The sequence below is a fragment of the Camelus bactrianus genome, chromosome 4, assembly GCF_048773025.1.
Source record: "Camelus bactrianus isolate YW-2024 breed Bactrian camel chromosome 4, ASM4877302v1, whole genome shotgun sequence".
In the NCBI taxonomy this organism is placed as follows: domain Eukaryota; kingdom Metazoa; phylum Chordata; class Mammalia; order Artiodactyla; family Camelidae; genus Camelus; species Camelus bactrianus.
The window spans coordinates 47,331,676-47,354,203 of record NC_133542.1 but is presented as its reverse complement, the minus strand read 5'-3'; the positions used below and the strand labels follow the sequence as shown (position 1 = coordinate 47,354,203).

The following is a 22,528-nucleotide window of genomic DNA, read 5'->3' as shown; positions in this document are numbered from 1 at the left end:
GAAGGATATAGAGATACTCCCACAAATTATTAGGAGGCTCCAGCTAGGAAGAGAGAAGCCCACCATGCCCATATTCAGAACAGGGGAGACAGAGTAGGAGTCACAGATGGGAACAAAGTGCTGCTGGGGCTTAAAGTAGGGCTAAGTTAGGACAGGCTGATCCTGCAAAGCATACATACAGCTTACTACTGAGTAGGGGAAAATCAGCATGATCGAAGTGGCTGGAGAAAGTCAACTTTATGATGCTGGTGTAGTGAAAATTAAACTCTTGATATAACAATAACTGAGTATTTAAGCTATCTCTATCATCTTCATAAGTAAGTGTACAAAACATGAATTAACACATCCAAAGCCATGTAGTTTTAGGGCTAATTCATTGTTATGTAAACTTTTTACTTAGCATATATCTGGGCACTTCCTGTGAGCCAGGCACTATGGGAGATACAAAAGAGCACAAAATGTGGTTGGTCCCTGTTAGTAACTCCTATCCTAGTGAAGAGTCCAGATGTCAAGTAAAGGCAAGTGAATGCCGCCAACATCCTCTGCTCTGCTCTTTGGTCAAGGCACCTGCAACAACTTCGCCTCCTGCAGCTGCAACCTTAGGCTGTCCATCATTCCACTGAGTTCTGAAGAACATAGCCTTTTCTGGAAGAAACTCCTTTCTTCAATGCTTCAGGCCAGTTTTGAGTATCAAAGTAGGTGGATAGGATATCAAATGCTGTTAGAAAGGTAAACAAAACAGAGTTACCATAAAGAAGAAAAAGAACTAGCAAATGAGGAAAAAGGTGTTCTGGAATATTTCATTCAACAGATTTACTCTGTACCACACAAGTTACTAGATCCCTGCTTGCCTACAAAGGACCTCAGTTTACACTGAGAGATACAGGCTTGTGAATGAACAGTGCTGCAACCGAAAGGAACACAGTACAATGGGAACACAACAGAGGGGCCCTGATGTGGCCTGGGATGGGGAAGGGAGCAGCCAAGATGCCTGGAAACTGAATCCCGAAGGACAAAGCCAGTGATGGGTTGAAGGCATGGCAGTTAGGACAAGGGAACAATTTCAATTATCTTTAACGTAATTGTGAACCAGGAAGAAAATGAAAAATGCCTGAGAGGAAGAAAATGAAAAGTGCTTGAGAGGCCAGAATACATGCATACAATAAAGTCCAAGCACATCAGTCACATGGGAGACTGCTTCAAGAGCCTTTTAAACACTATGCAAAGCAGCAGCACCAGAACTAACACATATTAAGTGTGGGCCGTGTGAGGAGTACCTTGATTGATGGCCAAGATCTCTGAATGATAGTTTTTCTCATTCTGGCGTCTGACCATGTATTCCTGGATTGGCAAGCGGGCGGTCTTGACTGAATGTTCTTGGGCCTTTTGAAATGTCACCTTCTGTAAATCACAGTTACATATTATTCTTATAAAATAATACATGAAGATATTCTCATTGTAATATGCAGAGTAAATTGTGAGAATCCTCATTTACTGCCTCAATTTCCATCTGTAATCATAATTAAATGATAAGTATATTAAAATTAAGTAGCCTATGGTAGAGTGGAAGAAACTATAGATAATGAAGAGTATTTACTTGTGGCAAGTAAGAAATGGCTTGTGCAGCAACACCTCACTCATCTATCCACTAGCTTTCACTCACTACTACTTAACAATCAAGAAGGAAATAAGTAAAAAGAAGCATATCTGCAGCCACAGTCTGCATCCAAAAATCCAAGTCTAATCAATCAGTGGAGAATACTCCTGGCCCTAACTCAGTAAGACCCAATTCTGGAGTTTTCAGTCACATTGAACTGGTAGCAGCAAATTAGAAATAAGGGAGACAGGATTCGAGTCAGATACACCACCAGCAATAAGACAGCATTAATGTATGAGAGCATACAGCTCAAAGGAAGGGAAAGGCTCTGAAAACCACAAAAAGGAGACAGAACTCAAGAAGTCCAACAATCTGAGGCCATGTAGTGTCAGAGTACAGTAACTAACGTTCCTTTAAAGATAACCCTGAGTCATGGACTGATGTTTAAATTATGTTCACTACCTCGTAAGAAGCTCTGGGAAGGTCAACTACCTGCTTCAAAAAAAAGGATGTCACTGTGCTGTGGGAGACGGCATTTGGCTCTTACGTCTTATTAATCTCTTTTAATCTAAAATAGTCCCTGTGACTATTTCCGTTTTCATTACATTGACTTTTTTCAAAGTCTGGCCCAGTTGTCTTGCAGAATGTCCCATACGGATCTGTTTATGATTAAATTCAGTTTAAACATTTTCTAGCAAGAATACTTCACAGGTGAGAGTCCATCACATTGGGAGGCACACTGGTGATTCTAAGTTTGATCATTTGTCAAAATGCTGACCTCCAGATCATTTCATTGTAATGGTACATTTTTGCCTTTGTAATCTGTGGGGTGGTACTTTAGGACCACATGAATAGTCAGTTCCCTCACAATCTTTCATTCAGTTCCCTGAGTCAGTTATTACCCTGGGAGTGACAAAATGAAGATTTTAAAATTCTATCATGCATTTCTTATTTATTAGCTGACATTCTTTAGAGCTCCCCATGCACCCCCCTGCTAATGTTTTAGTTTATCACTATGGAGTCATGGAACACTGACTTTTTTAGAATAAATGCAATTCAGTTAAGTATCACCTGTATTCAATATGTGTATATATCTCATATATATATATATATGAAAAAGATATACTCACATACATGAAAAAAAATATATAAAATATACCCATAAACATATACTGTGTGATCACAGAATATATCAAGAAGGATACATAAGAAAATCATGGTTGCCATAGGCAGCAGACACTAGGAGACAAGGATGAGGGAGACTTACTTTTCACTGTACTCCTTTTTATACATTTTAACTATATGTGTGTGTATATATACATATATATATACACACACACACATATATATATAATTGTCTATACAATGTTATTTAGTAAATATAAACAAGGTTATCTCAACTAATATTTATATAATAGAAACCTATTTCAAAATGCCAATTTTTCCAATAAAATTCCAATTCAACAAAAGAAATCTGGACAGTCCTATTGAGGCTGAGATTATGGGGTAAGACGTCTGTTAACAGGGAAGATGACCTAAGAAGGAACAAGCTACTCTTTCACAAAGAACAAATAGCTGGTAAGAATGTTGAGTCAAAGCTCCCTTGGTCAAAATCAGAGTTATTCCTGCAGACCTGAAGAGAATAGAGAAAAAAGGAAATCAATAATGGCTGTTTATATAATTACCAAATACTCCCCATTCCAGCTCCTGACTGGATTCCATCAGGTCAGGGTTGCTGACACTGCTGAGGAGAGAGGGAACTCCGCCTGTGGGAGGGCCAACCTAGGCAGAAAAGGTTCCTTCTTCCTATTCCCTCCTAGTTTTTAGGCCTTTTGGGTAAGATTATGACAGGGCAGGTGCCTCTAAAAGTAAGCACCACTTTTCAAAATGTAGTTGTTGGACCTAAAATGTGCACTTACCTTCTGAACACTCTCATCCACAAGTCCACCAAGGATGTAAACTTTGTTTAGATCAACATCTTCAAGAGCTAATGAAAAAATGAAAGCCATTGAGATCAATCTGTTTTATCATTTCTAAATCCAAAGAATATAAAAAGAAAGAATTATTAATGATAGAAGTAGAAATTTAATGACATAGAAAACAAAAAAATAGTAGACTTGCTAACTCTCTGAAAAGACCAATTAAATAGATAACCTTTAGCATATCTTGTCATGAAAAATAGGTAGCAGATTCAAATCATCATTAGAATTCAGAAAGGAGACAAAATCTGAGAGGAATGTAAAATAACTAGAAGAGCATACTGAGATCAACTTAATACAACAAAATTGAAAACTATGTGAAACAGATGATTTTCTGGGGAAAAAAATATATATATATCTAACACTGATCCAAAAAGGGTCAATGTGGAGAGATGACTAGGGAAACCGAGAAGGTTTACCAAGTACCTCATAAGGTCCTTCTGAAGATGGGAGACTCTAAATCTGTGCAGCTGTGTGCACACAGTAGGACAAATACTAAGTATCCAGTGAGGTCTCTGTCCATAAGAGGTGTGCAATTAATGCCCATTCCTTTTTTTTCTTGGATACACCTTGGGTGGCTTTAACAAATTCTGATACTGGGAATAATGAAATAAAGGGCTAGAAGCAATGTTCTACATGAATGCATGCAGTAAAGTACATACCATGTTCTGAGTCTGGAGTCAGGTACACAAGGGTTTCCAGAGGAAATAAGCTAAAGCAGTCTTCTTCTGTTATGTCTAGCTAAAAAATGTAAATAATCCAACGTAGCATGAACTAGGTTAAGACATAGCCCACACTACAGCAACCAGTTACGGGGCACCTAGCTTCTATCAGGCATGGCTCCAGGTGCATCAAGGGGAAGTATGTCAGACAACCTGTTCTCAGAAAGTGCTGAGTTGGGGACGAGAAGCAGAAAGGTACAGACATTCAGCCTGACAAAATGAGACAGAAAGTGATATGAGGCCCTAACAGATGTACAGGGATCATGCCCCACGACCACGGAGAGGGAATGACAACAGCAGGGACAACCTTCTAGTGAAGGGAATGCTGGGATTTGGTTTCTGAAAAGAGGCGAGATAGACACATACAAAAAGAAGTATTCAAAGTGGAGGGAATCACCTAAGAAAAGCATGAAGACAAGGGGACGGGACTACGTGGCCCTGAGAGTGGGTCTGTTTGGCTCACATATAGGAATCATAAAATGTGTACAGAACAGTAAAGCTAGAAATGGCTGCATTACAAGAGGGATTGTTCAGGTAACAGCAAACATGACTAACTGTGTGGCACTACACAGGGCGCTTTTCCACACTCCGTGTCAGCTACATAATGCAAACACACAAAGGTATTTTCAGTGGCATTTCTTAGACAATGATCTGGATTCTTGCCTGTATATCAATCACTACATTTAAGAGATCCTAGGGAAAGTACTGAAAGTAACTTAGTACTCCCTAAAACTCATCTTAAATCTGTATTACTCCCATAGGAATTCTCTCTTCCCCTCAAAACTCATGTTGCCTAACTCTGCGCTACTAAAAACAAGAAAGGAGTCATACCATTTCCCTAGAACACTGCTAGAGCACACAGTCTAGCATACAATACACTGGATACAAAATACAGTCCTAGTTGCCGGTAATGTTAGTTTGCCAGTGCAGTGGAAGGATGAAAATTAGAAAATATAAGAACTGATTAGAGGTTATAAATTCTTTAAGACTGTAATAGTGAAAACATATAATTTATATATAAATATATCTTTTTTACATCAAAATATGAAAAAGTTAAAAAAAAAAAACCTATTACCCACCCCAACCTACTTTTTAGATGGCAATTCAAATATATAAAATGAGGCTTACCAGATAACTAGAAAATCCATCATTCATCCTCAAACATTCTTCATACAGGGGACTGTCTGTGGTGAATCCAGTGAGGCAGATCCAAAATGGCCTGTCAGCTTTTTTATTTGAACCATACAACCTTCCGATCTGTCCAGCTAGTCTACTTAATTCCTTCAAAGAAGTAAGGACAACTTAGGGTGGAAACAGGCCCACTCTTTCTGGATGCATTATCAACAAATGGTTACTCAGGAAGTTCACTGAATACTACTCTGGGAAATCTCATGAACTAGAATGGCCCCTTTTACTCCAGGAGTACATGCATGTATGTGTGTATGTTACACCCCATGGCATCATACCTTATAGATGAAAGTTAAGGTAATGACACTAACCCAGAATTAGCAAGTTAATGGAAAAATTGAGACCTCTTCCTTCCTCTGGATCTGCTATAATTTTTCTTTTAGCTTTCATTCTAAAATCTTACCATGTGATGTTTACTATTAAAAAGAGGTTAGATTACTGTACAGACATTTTTATACTCCACCAGTTAAACTTGGCACTTTTCCCTAACTCCAGATGTCATAGGCTTGGAAGTTTTAACTTTCCATCCTAATTCAGAGACATCATCCTTATAGAAAGATAGTTTCACAATCTGCCCTGATTTGGTTCAGTACAGGAAAAAAAAAAAAAAAAGCTTTGGGTTTGTTTGAATCTGACATCGCAATACAAAGAATAGAAAATTCTTGGTTCATCTTTTCAAAGGGCTATAGTAGGTTCCATGTAAGAACTCTAGGTCTTCAGTTTTCCTAATTTCTCTGAAAAAAAAAATACAAACACTAGCACATACAACAGGGATGTTGGAACATAAAGGTTTGTTTTGTGGTGTAAGGCTTAACATCAGGGACCAATACTGTGTGCTGCCTTGATATCTGGTGAAAACCAGGAAGGCCTTGAATGGCCTAACTGCAAGTTCCCCTCTCAATTCTGCTCCCACAGATAAGGTCCACTAGCTAAACAATCCTTTTAATCAAAGAGATTCCTTTGATAAAGCGTTCCTGCTTATCCCTAAATAGTAGGTTTCAATTCCCTGCCAGTCCACAGAAGTATTCCAAAAAACTAATCATGTCTCTTGCAGGAATTAGGAAGCACCCCACCTTGTTGTTATTACAAAGTCTGCTCCCCACAGCCCCTCCTTGTTCATTCTGTTCCCGACTGTAGCCCCATGTAGCCCTGCATAGCATGCAGTGTCATCCTCCCCTCGGCTGAGTACATGTGACTAATAAACTGCTATCAGTCTTAACTGCCCAGGGTTGAGTGCTGTGTGTTCAGTTATCGCCATATCTAGGGTGAAAAATCCCTCCTTCACTAATAGGGTCAGTGGGAGGCCTTTTAAAACACATTCTTTGCAGAAAGACCTCCCACCAGGTAATCTCCCCTCAGTACGCAACCAGGCAAATATTCCTTTCACCAGCAGAAGGCCAAAGATTTCATCTCTGGAGAATTAAATCCAAAAGGCTCCATCTAGACTGGGGACACCATGAACACAGAGGCAAAGAAAGGTATTGGGCTCAAAACAGAAGATAAGGTAAAAAATTTTAAACTAAACCAGAGGATGTACGTCTATTCTCATCATGATTCCTTCTAACAGTCATCTCAGAACTTACTAGCCACGTGTAGAAAACTAAATATATTTGCTGGTTTACAGGAGAATCACAGAAGCTGGAGCAGGTCATATTCTATGTGAAGCTGCTCCCCCTGGAACTCCCTCATGTGAGCAGGAACTCAGAATTTAATGGATGTTCTACCTTCTTAGACATGTGATTGGTCATACTCAAATCGATACAGAGTCTTGGTCCCGAGTGTTTGGCTTCCAAAAGTCTTTCCTTGGTTAAGGATTTCAGAAAACGTTTGCTGTGCTGGGGGCAGATGCCTAGAGTAGAAATATCAGAAAGGAATAAGCGGGAAAACAGAATAATATTCAGTAAGAAACAAATCTCCCCAGCCAGGTGAGAACTTTTTGCATATGAAGAGAAACTTGAAGCTCATGCCAGGCGTTCATTCATTATGCAGTCTAGGTATAGCAGAATGGTTAAGTGTGGGCTCTGAAGCGCACTGCTGGGACTAAATCAGAGTTCAATTTGTTCATTTACTACCTATATGACCTTGGGAATGTTATTCAATTTCTTTGAGCCTCAATCTCTTCACCTACAAAATGGGGATATTACAAGTACCAACCCCTTACAGTAATCCATGTAAAATTCTTAGCACTGAACCTAGCATGAAAGGTAGTCTTAAATTTGCTTTGACATTTTGATTCCCAATAAAATAGGACAATAGGTCCTACTTCCCAGATGTTTGTTTTTACTTAAGAACTATATTCCTATTCTCCTAGGAACATGCAGATACCAGTTTGCTAAGAAATAACTATAATTACACCAGCCATCTGATTTACTGTTACCTGAATTTCCTACACGATTAGCTTTTCTTCTTTCTTTTTCTTGTTTTCTTTTACTCTTCTTTGCTGCAACTGTCTTTTCCCAGCGTCTCTGTTTTCTTTGGACATTTTTCTTATGTTATCCAGAAAACAAAATTGTTTGAGAACTTCATAAGCACCAAAAAGGAAAATGAATATTAGAAATAGTTACTTAATTATTTTTTAAATTTAAACATAAAGTTAGGAGAGAAAAGGGAGACTAACCTTTAAAACAAAAATGGACTAGATTGTGTTTAGAGAAAGCAGTACCCCAGAAAACAAATGTGACATGTCCATGGTCATGGTAAATTTACTAGGGACAGAGTTGAGATTTCCTGACCCTTCTGATTCCTCTCGAACTTCATTTACTTTTTTTTTTGACTCAAATGGAAATGAAACCTCAAACCAGTTAACAGGAAATTCATCCCTTGGAATACACCAAACTCATTCCCAGTCTTTTTGTCACCAGTATCTGTCCTTAGAAGAGGGGTCTCTGGGACATTCCATCATCTGAAAGCCCATGACCAGACAACTCACTACACTCACCGAGCACCACACTGCATTGCCTGTGGGCAGGGTCTCCCCGTCCTGATGCTCACATTCCACATCAATCTGTAGAAGCTGGAAGCTTTCAGAGATACCATCTTCGCCTGTGCCCTCTAGGGTGACTTCTTGCTCCTGCAGCACATGTGACTCTGTTTTCTGAGCACTCCGTTCCAATTTCCAGTCCATGTACATAGTCCTCTGCCCTTTTCAACCAGATTAGGAAAAGTCACAATTATGTGAGATGTTACATTATTTCACTTGCAGGGGCATTTCCCTATATCCAAATGACAAAATAGTGTTATTGTGTTACTGAAGAAGTAGAAGTGTGTAAAATACTAACATAGACTTACTGAATGGATAAGCATGTGTATCTTCCAGAGAAATGAGTCAACACAGAAACATTTCATTAGTAAGGAAGCCGACTCCACTTCTTAGAATACAAGCACAACTCCTGACACCTCCAAGCAATCAGTGATTCTTCATTGCTCCAGTGACACAGATAAGCTCACTTACTGTGTTCTGTGAAATGCATGTATGACTTGAGAGTGAGATAGAGACGGCAAAATCCACCTATCTCATTATGCTTCCGTTTATTTTCAAAATCATTCCTTTAGCAAATATTTACTAAGCATCTACTCTATGCAAAGTCCTATACTAGAAACATCCTGGGAGGGTTAGAGCTAGCCAAAAATTATGGTAAAGAGTGGCCCCAAACCAACCAAGAACTCTAAGTTGCTAATGATATATCAGAATTCATTTTTCCAAACTACCTATTCCCTCCCCTAACTCAGTTAAATAGCACTGAAGCAGAAAGCCATAGTCACAGTGAAAACGTTTAATATTCATCAGAAGTGCTGAGGTAGAAGAATATGAAGAACCACTGTTACAGCACACTTGACAAATGTCATAATTTCAAAGTGGTGTTCAAAATCTCTGAGGGAGATATGAGTAAGAAGTGCTCTAGTCTACAGTTAAGTGTCACAGAGAATGGTATTACCATTGCTCACGGCTGCTCCTCTGAGTCCAATGTGCTACCAACATCTTAGGAGAAGTACATCTTTGAGAAAGTAAATCTATGTAATATGATCCTTGCATGTGGTAAAAAGACCTATTTATAATGAAAAGTAATGATCCTCCCTCCCTTTCACCTCTAGAGGGGCAACCCTTATTAACCAGGTATTTTCAGTTCTGGTAATTAACTTCTTAACCTGAAATCATATGCTTACACCATTACTTCTTAATTTCAATTTATTTTGGGAGGGGGGAGGTAACTAGGCTTATTCATTCATTTATATTTGGAGGAGGTACTGGGGATTGAACCCAGGACCCCGTGCATGTTAAGCAAACACTCTACCACATGAGCTATACCCTCCCCTACACTATTACTTCTTGATTCATCAACTTTCCCTATGAAACAATAAAATTCAGATCAGTTAAGGTAACCCTCTTATTTTGAATTCTTCTGTTAATTACTTTGACTTTAATTATTTCTGTTAATTAAGTTCTTTTGAGATATAATTTACACAAAGAAAATGCCAAGATTTTAAAGGTATAGCTCAGTGAGTTTGTGTGTGTGTGTGTGGCAGGTCAAGGGTAGGAATATATCAGCTCAATGAGTTTCTCACAAGCACACAGTGTTACCCACACCTCTATCAAGATACAGAACATTTCCATCACTCCAGAAAGTTCCCTTTCTTCTGCACTCTCCAAGTCAATCTCCATCCCATTCCCACTGCCTTCCAAAAGAAATGTGTTCTTTTTCTATAACCATAGATTAGTTGTGCTTTACAAAATGTTATTTAAATGGATTCAGTGTGTACTCTTTGAAAGTGACATTTTGCCCCACATGTTTTTGAGATTCATACATATTGCTTCATGTACCAGTCATTCGTTCTTTTTTATTGCTGAGCAGTATTTCATGCCTGAATATACCACAATTTTTTAAATTCCTCTGTTGACAGACATTTGAAATTTTTCCAGTTTGGGGCTATTAGGAATAAAGCTGCCAAGAAGTGAAATTCTCATACAAGTGTTTTCGTGGACATATGCTTTAATATCTATTTGCCAAGTACTAACAGTAGAATTGTTGGGTCATAAGACGGATGCTATTTAACTCATAAGAAACCACCATCAGCTTCCCAGAGTAACTGCACCATTTTACACTGCTGTCAGCAGTGTTTAAGAGCTCTAGATGCTCTGTATCATCCCCAACATTTGCTGTTGTCAGGGTTCTTAATCTTAGCCATTTTTGTGTAGTGGAACCTCATTGGGTTTTAATTTGAATTTCTTTGATTATTAATGATATTCAGTTTTTTTATGCAACTTACAGGTAATTCATAATATATCTCTGTGAGATATCTGCTTAAGTTGATGACAAATTGAAATTATAATGGAGTATTTAATGTTCAGGCATACAAAAATGGAGTTGGGCAGCCACTGAACATCTGGTCTCAAAAATGTCTCTGCACCACTGAGAACCTCAACTCTCTCTGAGCTGTACCAGACCCAAGGACACCATCAGCCATATTCAGAACACCTGCCAGCTGCAACATTTCAGTCCCAAGGCCTCCCTATGTAACTATGCAGCCATTTCAGACGCCAACCAATCCTTGTTTAACAAGCACCCTTACTTCTTGCCAGCTCTAATTATAATTCTTGATAAATAACTCATGTAACTAACTATAACCTTGCAGTTTTTGCCTTTATAAGCCTCCCCTATTCTGCAGTCCAGTGGAATTCAAGTGCTTCTTGAATCTATGTCTCCCAGGCTATAATTCTCTGTTTGGCTCAGATAAAACCCCCTTCTATTTCTGTCATAGATTGTTTATTGATCCTTGTCTCAACACTTACAGTGGCCTATACTGATTATCCATCGTTCTCTATACTGTCTGGTCTGCTTGCTGTTGCTGGGTTTTTTTGTTTTTTGTTTTTTTGTTCTTAACATACCAAGGATATGCCCACCTTAGGACTTTTGCATTTGCTGTTCTCTTTACCGCCAACCTCCTCCCCCAGATAATTATGACTACCTTCATCACGTCATTCAGATTTTCACTATCCAACATGGCACACGTTTTACTCATTTTTTTGTCTGAACTTTCCCATTCCTGTAATGTAAGCAAGTGTTCTGATTGCTTTGTTCACTATATCCTCTATGTCTAGGAATGGGCTTGGTACATAACACACGCTCAATAAAGACTTGCTGAATTAATAAAGCCTCCTCCACCCACCCTCCTCAGAATTTTTCTAAGCTAAGTGATGAACCAAACTGTTTGCACGCTTCTCGCATCCCCTCATTCGAAGTTTTAGCCACAAGCTGGCTCCACTCCTCTGGGACCTTCAGCACTAGAACCCCCGACCCCTGGCTCGAGAGTTCCCCGCGAGTACCCGCCGTCTGGCCCACAGGCTGTGAGTGCGAGGGGAAGCAACAGTACTAAGAAGGTGGGGCACACGAGCCCATACGACTGCTGGGCAGGCGTCTGCTTCCCAGGTGTCTGTCCCGCCCGTGAACGAGGCGGTAGTCCCAGCGGTACTCCCCCAGTCCCTCCCCACCTCGGCAACAAGCCCCGGCGTACCTGAAAACTTCCCCTCACGCAGCGGCGGCAGCGTCCGACAGGCCCCGCCTCCGACCTCACTTCCGGTTCCTGCCCTTCTCAGAAAGGCATTCTGGGAGTTGCCGTTTTCCGCCTGGCCCGTCTGTGTGCACCGTCAAGGCGAGGCTTCGGCTTCGGCTCCCACGCTCCTCCGTGATACCAAGGAGCCGTGTCCCGCTGGAAGGTTGGCGCGCCTAGCTGAGCCTCCGTTTCCTCACATGTTAGCTGGGCATACAGTCTCAGCCGCTTGGCCACCGCAGAGGGCTGCTGCAGGTGACCAGGCGTCTTGATGGCTGTCAATGGCTAGAGACAGCGAAACTGGGCTGAAACTGGACTCAAACCGCCCCTCCTCTCTCATCCCGGGGGCTTTGCACTCCTCTGGGCTTCCCCACAACCAGCAGAGCCCACAAGCTGACACAGCACCCCTTACCACTACCTGGCCGTCAAGGATCATAACAGATATCCCGGCTTGGACAGGTCACGAGTGAGTCTAGAGTCTGGCCACTCTCCCTCCTCCATCTCGCCTCACATATCCACGGGGAAACTGAGTCTCAGGGAGCTGAAGAGACTTGCCCAAGCCTTGGCCTGATTAAAAAAAAAAACCAAAACCACTATCGGCCACTTTCCCTTTTATTCCTGCAGACCTACCAGTAATGAGCCTGAAATACCTCCTGCATCAGAAACCACAGCCTTGTTGGATCCGTCTTTGGCCTCACAATTTTCCCCCGGAGACTTTAATTTCCACAGCTTCTCCAGCACCTCCCACCTCGTCCCCAGTCCACGCTTAATCCATCCTTTACCTGCTACTGGAGCAGCTTGTAAAATACTAAAACTAAACATGCTTTCCTCCCCAGAAGGCTCAGAAGCTAGCCTCAGCTTCCCACTCAATAGGACTTGCAAAGTGGCTCAGATGGTCTTCAGTGACTCCCACCACACCTAACCAGTCCCTGCACCTCGCACTCAGCTGTACCGAATACCTCTCCTCCCTCTCTGTCACTTCTCCTTTGAATGAGCTCATGACCACTTCCCCACAGAAAAGGCCACTCAGCTGGTTTCACTGCCCACCCTTTGCCAGACCCCATCCATTTACCAGATGGTTATGTCTCTATTACTCCAACCTCTCAGTGGCTTCCCATTGCACTTGGATGTAAAATCTAACCTTCCCAAGGCCTTGCATGGGTGGTTCCTGGCTACCCCTCCGACCTCATCTATCACTCTTCTTCCAGCTTGCTGTATTCCAGTCACATCCGTCTTCTTGAAATGCTTTAAACACACCAAAAGCCTTTGCAGATACTGTTCCCTCTCCTCTCATTTTTACCCTGGGCTGTCTTCTTCTTACCCTGTAGGCTTCAGCTTAAACCTTCCCTCTTCAGAGCAGATTTTACTGACTACCTTAGGGAAGATTGGCTCATCCCAGTCCTATCCTGACACTGTTCATTTTCTTTATTTCACCTTCACCCATCAGTAATCTTTTTATGTGTGTGTCTTTCCTACCAATTATAAGTTCCTAGAGGGAGACTATATCTATTACATTGATGATTGTATTCCCAGTGCCACTGCACAGTAAATATTTGTCAAAGAATAAGCAAACATGTGATTTTTCTCCTTTTTTGAGAAACTTACCTTCCCATCTACCAAAGCCTGGCCTGACACCCAGTAGCTACTCAATAAATACTTCTTGACATACTAGTTCTAATTAATGCTATCTCCTACCTTCCTGCCTTCCCTGATCACTCTTCCCCCCTGCCCAACACCCCCAAATTACTTCTTTTTGAGCTCTCACAGCACCTTATCTGTTCTCTTTGGTGGCCATGAGCATACCATGCTTTATATTGTCTTTCTCCATCTCTGTTATCTTATCTCTTGTATCAGGAGCCCTTGAAGACAAGATTCTCACCCAATTAATTATATCCATAATCCTACCTCAGGTGCTCTGGCATGGGTGTAAAATGAATGTTTGTTTAAAGAAATGAATCCACCAATGTGATAATGGGTGGGAAAGGAAGGAGTGTACATACATATCCAGTAGCTTCTCAGCCATTAAACAGTTGATTCTTGGGGAGTAGGCAGTCTCATCCTGCCTGTCTCATAGGGGGGGGCTGTGTATCTCAGAGAAAGTGCCAAACATGGCAAACCCTCTGTACTTTAGCTTCTTAAAAAGCCATGAGGGGTTTCTCAGAACTTCCATGAGTATTCATGTCTCACAATAATGCTGAATGTATATTTTATAACAGTCTCTAGCTGGGGGGTTATTGCGTTGATAAGAAAATGTATTCAAGGTATCTAAATAAGGCATCTGGCACACTGTAGGCCCTCTAAATGAGACTAGTGTTATTTCCTTTCATCATTTGAGGTCCAGAGATGTGCCTATAACAACACTGCCAGGATTCAAGCCTTGATTGTGTTGAAGTCCTGAGCTCCTTCCCTAACCTGGTGACCACACAGATTGTGTTCACATACGTAAGTTATGTAGCTCTTCATAGCTTTCTACTTGTAAAAGTATTCAAGTCCTGTGTAACATCCTATGATTTTTATTATTTCAGTGTCTTATTGTTCCTATTTTTCATTGCCATGAAATCACTTCAAATCTGTTTTCAAGAACCTTATTTCAATTTTATTCAAAATATTCTGTGAAAAGAAACAAGCCTCTAAGAAAATAAATCCCTTCCTGGCACAAGTAACTGGTAACAGGGGGTGGGAATGTTCTCTTCTCTTCTCCAAGTATTGCTTTCCTTCTGATCAGCAAGAACTTGGGTATGTGGCTTAACACCCTCCCCGTCGGCTCCTACTTTTGCTAAGTGAAGGAGAGGAATTAGGGGGTCTTGGAGGAGATGAACTGCAAACGAAGAACTAAGCCCACAACTGATCAGGAGCCCCAGAGGGAGAGAGGGACCCCTTGCATGAACTCTAATAGCCCAAAATGAGTGTCTAAGCCACCCTTGGCCTGGACAGAGAAGCCAGGGGGAAAAGGCATCCCAAGGGTATCTTGAAATCAGTCTTCCTGGAGTCTGAAAACAAAATGCAAGGAAGGGTTTCAGACTAGGAGAGGTGTCCATAAAGTTTGAGGATTATAACTTAACTTTTATTGAGTATTTACTAGATTTCTACCCTACAAAGCAGGCACTATTAGTAACCTGAATATTCAGAAGAGAAGACCTAAGTCCTAAGAGGTTAAGTAGCTTGTCCAAGGTCCCACCAAGATCAATGGGGATTAACTGGCTCAAGTGGGATTAGTAAGAAAGGTACTGAATATATTTCTTTTGCTCTAATATTATTCTTAAAAAGGCAAATCTAGTCCAGGGCTTCAGTGTTTGCCTTTTTAGATAGGTAAAACGGATAGAAGGTGCAGGATTCAGGAAGTGCAGTCCATGTCAGAGAAAGCACAGAGCACACCTAGGGGCAGGGGAGCAAGACATGCAACTAAAAGGAGCTTACTGCCACCTAGTGGCAACCTATGCTTGTCTCAGCGAGGTCGCCAAGAATACCAGGCATCCAGGTGCAGGCGCTGCAAACCAAAACTTGTGAAGGGTAGAATCTATCAAATATCACATGTACTTACTCCTGTTTTCGAAGTTTATTTTCAAATCAGTGTGATATGAGAAGTCAAGACTGTTTTTCAGTGACCTCACCTTATCCCCTCATCCCTGCTTTTTTGGGACAGTTTGTGACTTCCTCTTGCTTCCACGCCCTCAGGGTATGCTCCTCCTAGGGTACACACATTACTGATGGCAATCTGCATATCTGTACCCACCCACAGGGGTTGTGAACATCCTGACTGGGCGCAGGGACTTGTCTTACTCATCTTTATGAATAAACTCCTAGCACAGGGCCTGGCCCAGAGTAGATATCCAGTGAATGTTTATTGAACAAATACGAGTGAATGCTTTTGACCCGAACTTATCATCACTGTGTGATTCAGGCAAAGATTAAGCAGCAGTTTATTTGAATACTCTAAATAGTAAACATTTGAGAGGGGCGGGTGGAGGAATGGCAGGGGCTTCTCAGGGAAGTGTCCAGGGCAGGGCAGGGAGTCTGGGCAACTGGCCTGCTCACAAGGCAGTGGATGCCCGGAACTTCTGGGTCAAACAGAACACGGCGGCCGTAAGGGCCGTGCACTGCCGGGCCAAGAGTTTCACACTCAGGTCGTGGTAGCCTCTCTCGCAGGTCAGCTTAGCGGCCTCCACAAACTGGTGATAGGTATACACCACATCCCTCAGGTTCCCCGCCGCTTCCCTGTGCCGGGTGGAGCAGCGACTGCAGTCTGTGAACTGGAAGCATAGGCCGGCCAGCTGAACCAAGTGCTGGAAGGTGTCGCGTATGGCACTCTGCATCTCGTCGGGGGACTGGTCCATCCTGATCACGTGCTGACAGCTCGACAGGAGCTTTTGGGAGCCCAAGCAGAGGCGGCTCCGGCTTTCAGAAAAGTGCCAGGTGCACTTCTCGGGGGGGTGTTTATTTCCATTTCCCCAGGAAGCTTCTAAGATGTCCTGTAATTCCAGCAAGCTCTCCATGAGTTGAATGAAGCCCTCAGGGTTGCTGGCAGGGGCAGCTTTCAGCTGTCTCAGAGCCCGGGAGCAGTACTCCGGCCAGATGTGGCTGTTCCTCGACAGGGGCTCTGTGCTGCAGCTGTGGGCCCGGGTGGGTCTCTGGGGCAGGGCCAGCCAGCTTCCGGGTGAGGGCGGTGAGGTGAGGGGGACTGTGGGGTATGCTTCCAAGTCCCTGTCTTCCTCCTCTGTCTCCGGCTGCAGGCCACGGAAGCACGTGGCATAGGAGAGCTGGCAGCTGCACTGCTCCATCCCAATCCTGGGGGCCACTGTCTCATTCACGCCTGCAAACCCCGAAGACGTGGCCAACCTGAGACTGGCAGAAACTTTAGGATGGCTTTCTGGGGCAAAGCACAGGAAAGACTTCTCAGCGGGAAGGCAGATGCTAGGGCTTTTGTCTTTACTTTCTGGCAGCAAACAATGGTTTGAACCTTCTAAGTAGGGCTCCTCTTGGGGACACGGTAGTGGCTCTGGCAGACAAGGCCCTGGATTCAAACAGACCTGCTCGGGAGTGTCCTGAGGGTCAGTGTCTTTCCCTATCACATGGTTAAGTGGCTCTGCCTTGACCTCCTCCAGAGGGAAGGCTGATGGAATGGTCTGGTCCCTAAGCAAGTAATCTGAGTCTAAATCCAGCTCTGCCAGTTTTTGTTCTTGGGCCTGATGGGCTTGGCCTGGGGTTTCTCTGCTGTGTCCTTGGGGGTCTGTGGGGGAATGTGGTGGGGTCTGCTCAGTCCCTGTTACAGGAGTCTCCAAGGAGAGGGAGGCTATTTTTTTACCTGCTGGGGGACTGACGCCAGTAGTCTGTGGAACAGCATTTGGCACGTCACCCTTGGGGTCACCCGAATCCTTCCCAGACTCATCATGAAATAAACTGGTGCCGTTTTTGTCTGTAACTTCTCTATCATGCTCCAGAGAGAGCTGTCCTTGTTGCTCATCCTTTGTAGGGAAAGCAGCCACCTTCTCTTCTGAGTTTATCCCATTTTCACCACTTCTAGGCCTGTCTCGAGGAGACAACGAAGGCTCTGTGTCCTGGGGGGCAGGTTCTTGCATATGATGTGTAAACAGGTGTCCCCATCCTGTTTCCAGCTGGACTCCTCCCAGCTCTCGTGTGTCTCCCCGAGAGACATCATGTGGCCCTGGGCTGATGGTCAGGCAGACTCTGTCTGGGTTTGGGTCAGCATTGAAGAGGCAGGGGGTGCTGTTCCCAAGCTCCATGGCAAGTTCTCTGGGGGCACTGCCAACAGAGTTTTGAAATGTAGATAAGGTTTGGGAGGGCCCTTCCTGAGCAGTATCTGGACTAGATGATCCTGGGTTGTGACAGTGAGCCGTGTTTCCTGGGGAACTGGCAACTGTGGTGGTCAGAGGGGCAATCCCAGAATTCTCTTTGTGGTTGGGGTCAATCCGGAGGCGAATGGCAGAAATAGAAGACACTCGAGAGTCGATGACTGACTTGGTTTCCATGGTCTCGGGCTCCATCTCCATGGCCCGGGAGGCTGGGTTTTTGCTCTGAGTCTCCCTCAGGGGAGCCAGCAGCCCCAGGGCTTTCGTCTCCAGGAGGCCAGGCTCACCTTGCACATCCTGCAGAGAGGACACAGTTGGGGAGGGTGCACCGAGGGCCAGGTAGGGCTCTCGGTTGTAGTAGCAAACGTCATCCACACTCTCCAGGGAGGCTGACGGCACCAGGGGAAATGAAACCTGACAGGTGTAGTCAGTCTGTAGGAAAGACCTTCTTTTCCTCAGGGTCTTGGCATACTTCTTCACTCCTCCCCTTCTGCTTGGCTCTCTCCCATCTGGCCCAGGATTCAAGCTGCCCTCGGGGCTGCAAGTGTTGCCCTTATTCTGCAAGCTTGTGGCACTGGGTTCTGCAGCAGAAGCTGCTCCAGGTCCTGAGAATCAACAAAGGAAAAAGTACATGAAAAGCAGGAAAAAAGGAACTCAGAGATCTTGGGCTCAGGACTCAGGGTTGCCTGGGTTCAAATCCCGGCAGAGCTGCGTCAACTTGGGCATGTTAAATCTTGATCTCCTCAATCTGAAAGATGACGATGATCATTGTGGCAGACAAGTTTTTATTCTTGTTTGCCCAAGATCCATTGCCTTGTCTTTTGGTTACAGTACCCCAACTTCCTTTCAGGGAATGACATCTCCCCAGTGGTTACAGTCTGCTGGACTTATTAACGAAGAGATCCAATCCATGTCAGCCAAGTGGTCAGATTTATGACCTAGGAAGTCAATCACAACATTTCCTAGAATTTCAAACTCAAACATATTGATTAAAAAAAAAAAGGAGAGCCCATTCTTTGCAGCCACAGTATCCTGACAGTACAATGAGGAATCCTGCTACTCAGCCTCCTGGTCTGGTTGCTGCCTGTGTCTGAACCCGGTCTTCACCTCTGCTGGCAATTCTCTAAGCTATTTTATATCCTTCTGACACTTTCTCTTTGTGTGTACGTTAACCCTAGTTATTCAGTACCAGTGGTGCCAATCAGCACTGCTATGCTGGTTAGATGACTTAGTACATATCCAGTTCCTGGAACAAGGTCTGTGCCTAATGGGTGTTCACTAAAGGGAGCTGCCACAGCTGCTGGTATTATCATCACTATATGTGTGATGGTTCCAAAGGAGCTTTCATTTGACAAAAAAGTGGCTATGACTCTCAGTCACTGGTGTGAGGGGTCTGGTGCATAACAGGGCTGATCTTTCTGAGAGAAGAAACACTTTTGTGGTGCAGTCCCAGGAAGCAGCCAAAAGGAATTAGGATCATAGCCTAGCACTTGAGAATCAGCGGGCTCTTAGACTCAGATCAGTTTTTTCCCAACCTGGCTGTACCTTGTTAAAAACCTGATCAAGTCCTAGGCTGCTTCTCACACCTCCTGAATCAGAATCTGTGAGGGTGCAATCAAGGAATTTACAGATTTAAGCCAGGTTACTTAGGTGATTCTGATGCCTTGCTAAATTTTGAAGCTGATGTCCTAGGCCACCTTCAGCCACTGATCAAGGGTGTTTCTCAAGCCACAAACAGAGTGGCTCCCACAGTGAATCAGGGGCCAGGCTAGACCCCAGGCTCAAGAGTCCCAGGTCTGGGCTGTCTCCACAGCACCTCATTGGCTCATTGCAAAAAAGGGAGTGTCCAGTGTGGACCTTATATCCTTGACTGGACTATCATAAAGAAAGGCCTTGACTAATGATCAGCTGCACCCCCATTTTGCTCTCAGCACAAAGGCTGGCCCAGCAGGGCAAGGCTGGTGGCATGGATTGCAGTTGGCTGGGTTCTCTGGGGAGCAGGGCACAATCTGGCCATGGGTTTCTACTTAGGGGCACAGTCAGTTAATGAATTCAGGGTAGATGGTGGAGAATTCATTCATTCATTTGGGAACAAATGCCAGGCACTCTGTGCCAGAACACAGAGATGAGTGTGAATGCACAGTTCCTGCACTCAAAGGAGTTTTCGGTTTAGTGAAGGAGAGAAACATCAACGTAAAAGTTCCACAAATAAATATACAATTACAGGCAGTGCTAAGTGCCAGGCAGGAAGCACCCACAGTGCTGCAAGGCATGTGACAGGAATGGGGACACCTGGCCTAGTCTTGGTGGTCTGTTTAATATTCCCAGAAGTGAGTTTCCAGGTGGGGCCAGATGGATGAATGGGCATCAGCAGCCAAAGATCAGGGTGAGGAACGTTTCAGATGGAAAGAGAAGCATGTGCAAAGGCCAGAGGTAGGAAAGAGCTGGGCACAATTAAAGAATGGCAAGGAGGCCTGTGTGGCAGGCATGCAGGGAGAAGGCTCAGGGGAAGGACAGTGACAGGCAGAGGACATGTCACAGAGGAATCTGGAAGAAATATGACCAATGGATCCCCTGCCGCCTTATGTCAGAGTCCCTTAAGGGCCACCAACAGCCTGTCAGTTAGGTTCCCCTTGCTTCAAGGCCTCATTTAATGTAGCTTAAGGGTCAGTAATGATACGACCCCCTCCCTCTGCTGGGCACCCGTTAAACCCTTTTCTTTCTGTGTAAATTTTGTTCATCTCACAAAGCCTGGCCCAGGTGCCACCTCTTCTGGGAAGCCTTCCCTGATTCCCACTGTTGAATTAATGCCTCTTTTTTCTGCTTGCCCACAGTTCTCTGAACTTCCTTTGCAGCCCTGACTTGAAGTCACGACACGTATAATTTGGTCCACTGAGCCCAGGCGGCCCTCCACAGGAGAGGACAAGGACCCTGCTTTACTCATGTGTCTTCCTTCAATCCTGGCTCCTGTTCCTGGTGGGCACCGAGAAGCTGCCCGCACAGTACACAGGCTCACCTGAGAGGGTGTCTGGGGGTGTGAGCTTGTCAGCTGCATCATAGTATTCCTCATCCGAACTGCCATCCTCCAAGGCCAGGGCTTCCAGCGTGGAGCTGGGCTGTGCCTCAGTCCCGCCCCGCTGGTCCCAGGCTGCCACGCCCCCGCCCTGGCGGGAGGCTGCGCTGTCCGAGCTATCGCTCAGTCGGCTGGCCGGGGAGACACTGGAGCGCAGGCTGTAGTAGTCGGTCCGGCTGTCCTCGTACAGCCTGGGGTCCAGCCTGACTGTGCTCAGTTCTGGTCCCCAGCTGAAGGTCTCAGGAGCAGGACTCTCAGAAAACTCTGCCTTCTGGCACTGAGGGTTGGCTTTCTGGGTCAGGTCCAGGAGACAGAGGAGGCCACTGGTTTCCATACTGCTCCTGTCCTCTTGGCTGTCAGAATCAAGACTCTCTGGGAAGCCTGGTGAGCCCAAGTGGAAGAAGCCAGACCTGCCGGAGGAGCAGGCGTCCAGGTCGTCCTCTTCCAGGGCATCCATGGACTCGCTCGAGCCGCTGGTCCTGCAGCCTCGGCTCTCAGTGTTGGCCGAGTCAGACGCCTCGGACTCAGCACTGTCTGTCATGCTGTTGGTCCCACAAGTGCTAGGGCCTTTCCTGGCCACCTCTGGCGTGGTGCTGTCCTCAGGAGGCTGCTCTTCCTCTCCAAGTGGCCTGCAGGGGCCCAGCTTCAGCAGGCGTCTGTCAGAGAGAGGCTCCAGCACGCAGTCCACTTCAGAGGACTCCTCAGAGTCACTGCACGCCCTGGATTCGTAGCCTGCAACCCCGGAGACACCAAGAGTTACAAGACAGTATTCGGGGAATGTCAGATGCTTACGTGTCCTCTGGCCCCCACTCTGGACCCCACTGAGGTCCAAAAGGGTGACAGGCCCAGATCATGCTGCACTGACACAGGATCCAGATTCCATGTTCTCCCCACAATATCAAGTTTCCTATCCCATGTCTATCTGAGCCACCTAAAGGAGACAGGGTTACATCCATCTCCAAGGAGAGCTATCTGTTCACGGAAACGTGTGGGCATTTAGTTGGATTTCACTTTGCTGTGGGCAGCATCACCCAGATTTGCTAAGCCCCTCCTAAAAAACTCAGCTCTGTCCTGACTGGGCATCAAAATCAGATAGAGAATCATATTTAAAAAAAAATAAAACAGATCCTTGGATCTAGCCCTGATGTACTAAGTCTAATATTTAGGGAGTGGGGCCTGAGAATCTGTATTTTTAGTGACATTATGGGGGATTCTGGGGCTGCTAGGCTGGCATCATTCTGAAGCCTGGCCTAGGGACCTACTGGTGGTACAGAGCTTTTAGGAACATGAGAAGCCTCCACCAGTGGTACTCGAGAAGGATTCATGGTGAGAGGGTAGGGGGACAGGTCTCCAATCGCTCCTGCACCATTAGCCTGCAGGCATGATCTTCCTAAAAACTCTCTGATCACATCACAGAGATTAAACCCTTTGATGGTTTCTTTTGCCTACAGGGAAGAGCCTGAGCTCTCCTACTAAGGTTAGGACTTCTCCCAGGATGGCCCTGACCCCTCAGCAGCCTGGTCACCCTCCCCCAGGATGGCCCTGACCCCTCAGCAGCCGGGTCACCCTCCGCCAGGATGGCCCTGTCCCCTCAGCAGCCTGGTCACCCTCTCCCA

At 44.7% G+C, this 22,528-nt stretch overlaps 2 protein-coding genes across 6 annotated transcripts in view; both read right to left on the bottom strand.

Moving 5' to 3' along the window:
* Positions 1–357: 357 nt before the first annotated feature.
* Positions 358–12,129, bottom strand: TRMT10B (tRNA methyltransferase 10B). Of its 3 annotated transcripts, none has more exons than XM_010952897.3 (9): positions 11,997–12,129; positions 8,425–8,627; positions 7,864–7,972; positions 7,211–7,335; positions 5,427–5,579; positions 4,239–4,317; positions 3,517–3,584; positions 1,278–1,401; positions 358–718 (listed from the first exon to the last, which is right to left on the bottom strand). In XM_010952897.3, the coding sequence occupies exons 2-9, from the start codon at positions 8,614–8,616 to the stop codon at positions 612–614; spliced, it is 957 nt and encodes a 318-aa protein (XP_010951199.1). In that variant the 5' UTR covers positions 8,617–8,627; positions 11,997–12,129; the 3' UTR covers positions 358–611. The 3 variants fall into 3 exon arrangements, with proteins under 3 accessions (XP_010951199.1, XP_074217958.1, XP_010951201.1); XM_074361857.1 differs by having other exon boundaries at positions 8,425–8,622; positions 11,997–12,043; XM_010952899.3 differs by lacking the exons at positions 358–718; positions 1,278–1,401 and adding an exon at positions 1,408–3,230.
* A 3,799-nt stretch (positions 12,130–15,928) lies between these two features.
* Positions 15,929–22,528, bottom strand: part of FRMPD1 (FERM and PDZ domain containing 1) — a 118,683-nt gene continuing 112,083 nt past the window's right edge. For all 3 annotated transcript variants that reach the window (XM_045515212.2, XM_074361854.1, XM_074361855.1), the window contains 2 exons: positions 20,856–21,644; positions 15,929–18,444 (listed from right to left, as the gene is read on the bottom strand). In XM_045515212.2, coding sequence (XP_045371168.2) covers positions 16,064–18,444; positions 20,856–21,644 — 3,170 coding nt within the window. In that variant the 3' untranslated portion in view covers positions 15,929–16,063. The remainder of the gene's footprint in view (positions 18,445–20,855; positions 21,645–22,528) is intronic.

Coding starts and splice junctions, on each gene's coding strand:
- TRMT10B (XM_010952897.3), bottom strand. CDS start 8,616: ATGTACATGGACTGGAAATTGGAACGGAGTGCTCAGAAAACAGAGTCA. Junction 7,336..7,863: donor TAATCGTGTAGGAAATTCAG/GTAACAGTAAAT, acceptor TTTCTACTCTAG/GCATCTGCCCCCAGCACAGC. Junction 1,402..3,516: donor TGGATGAGAGTGTTCAGAAG/GTAAGTGCACAT, acceptor TGTGATTTACAG/AAGGTGACATTTCAAAAGGC.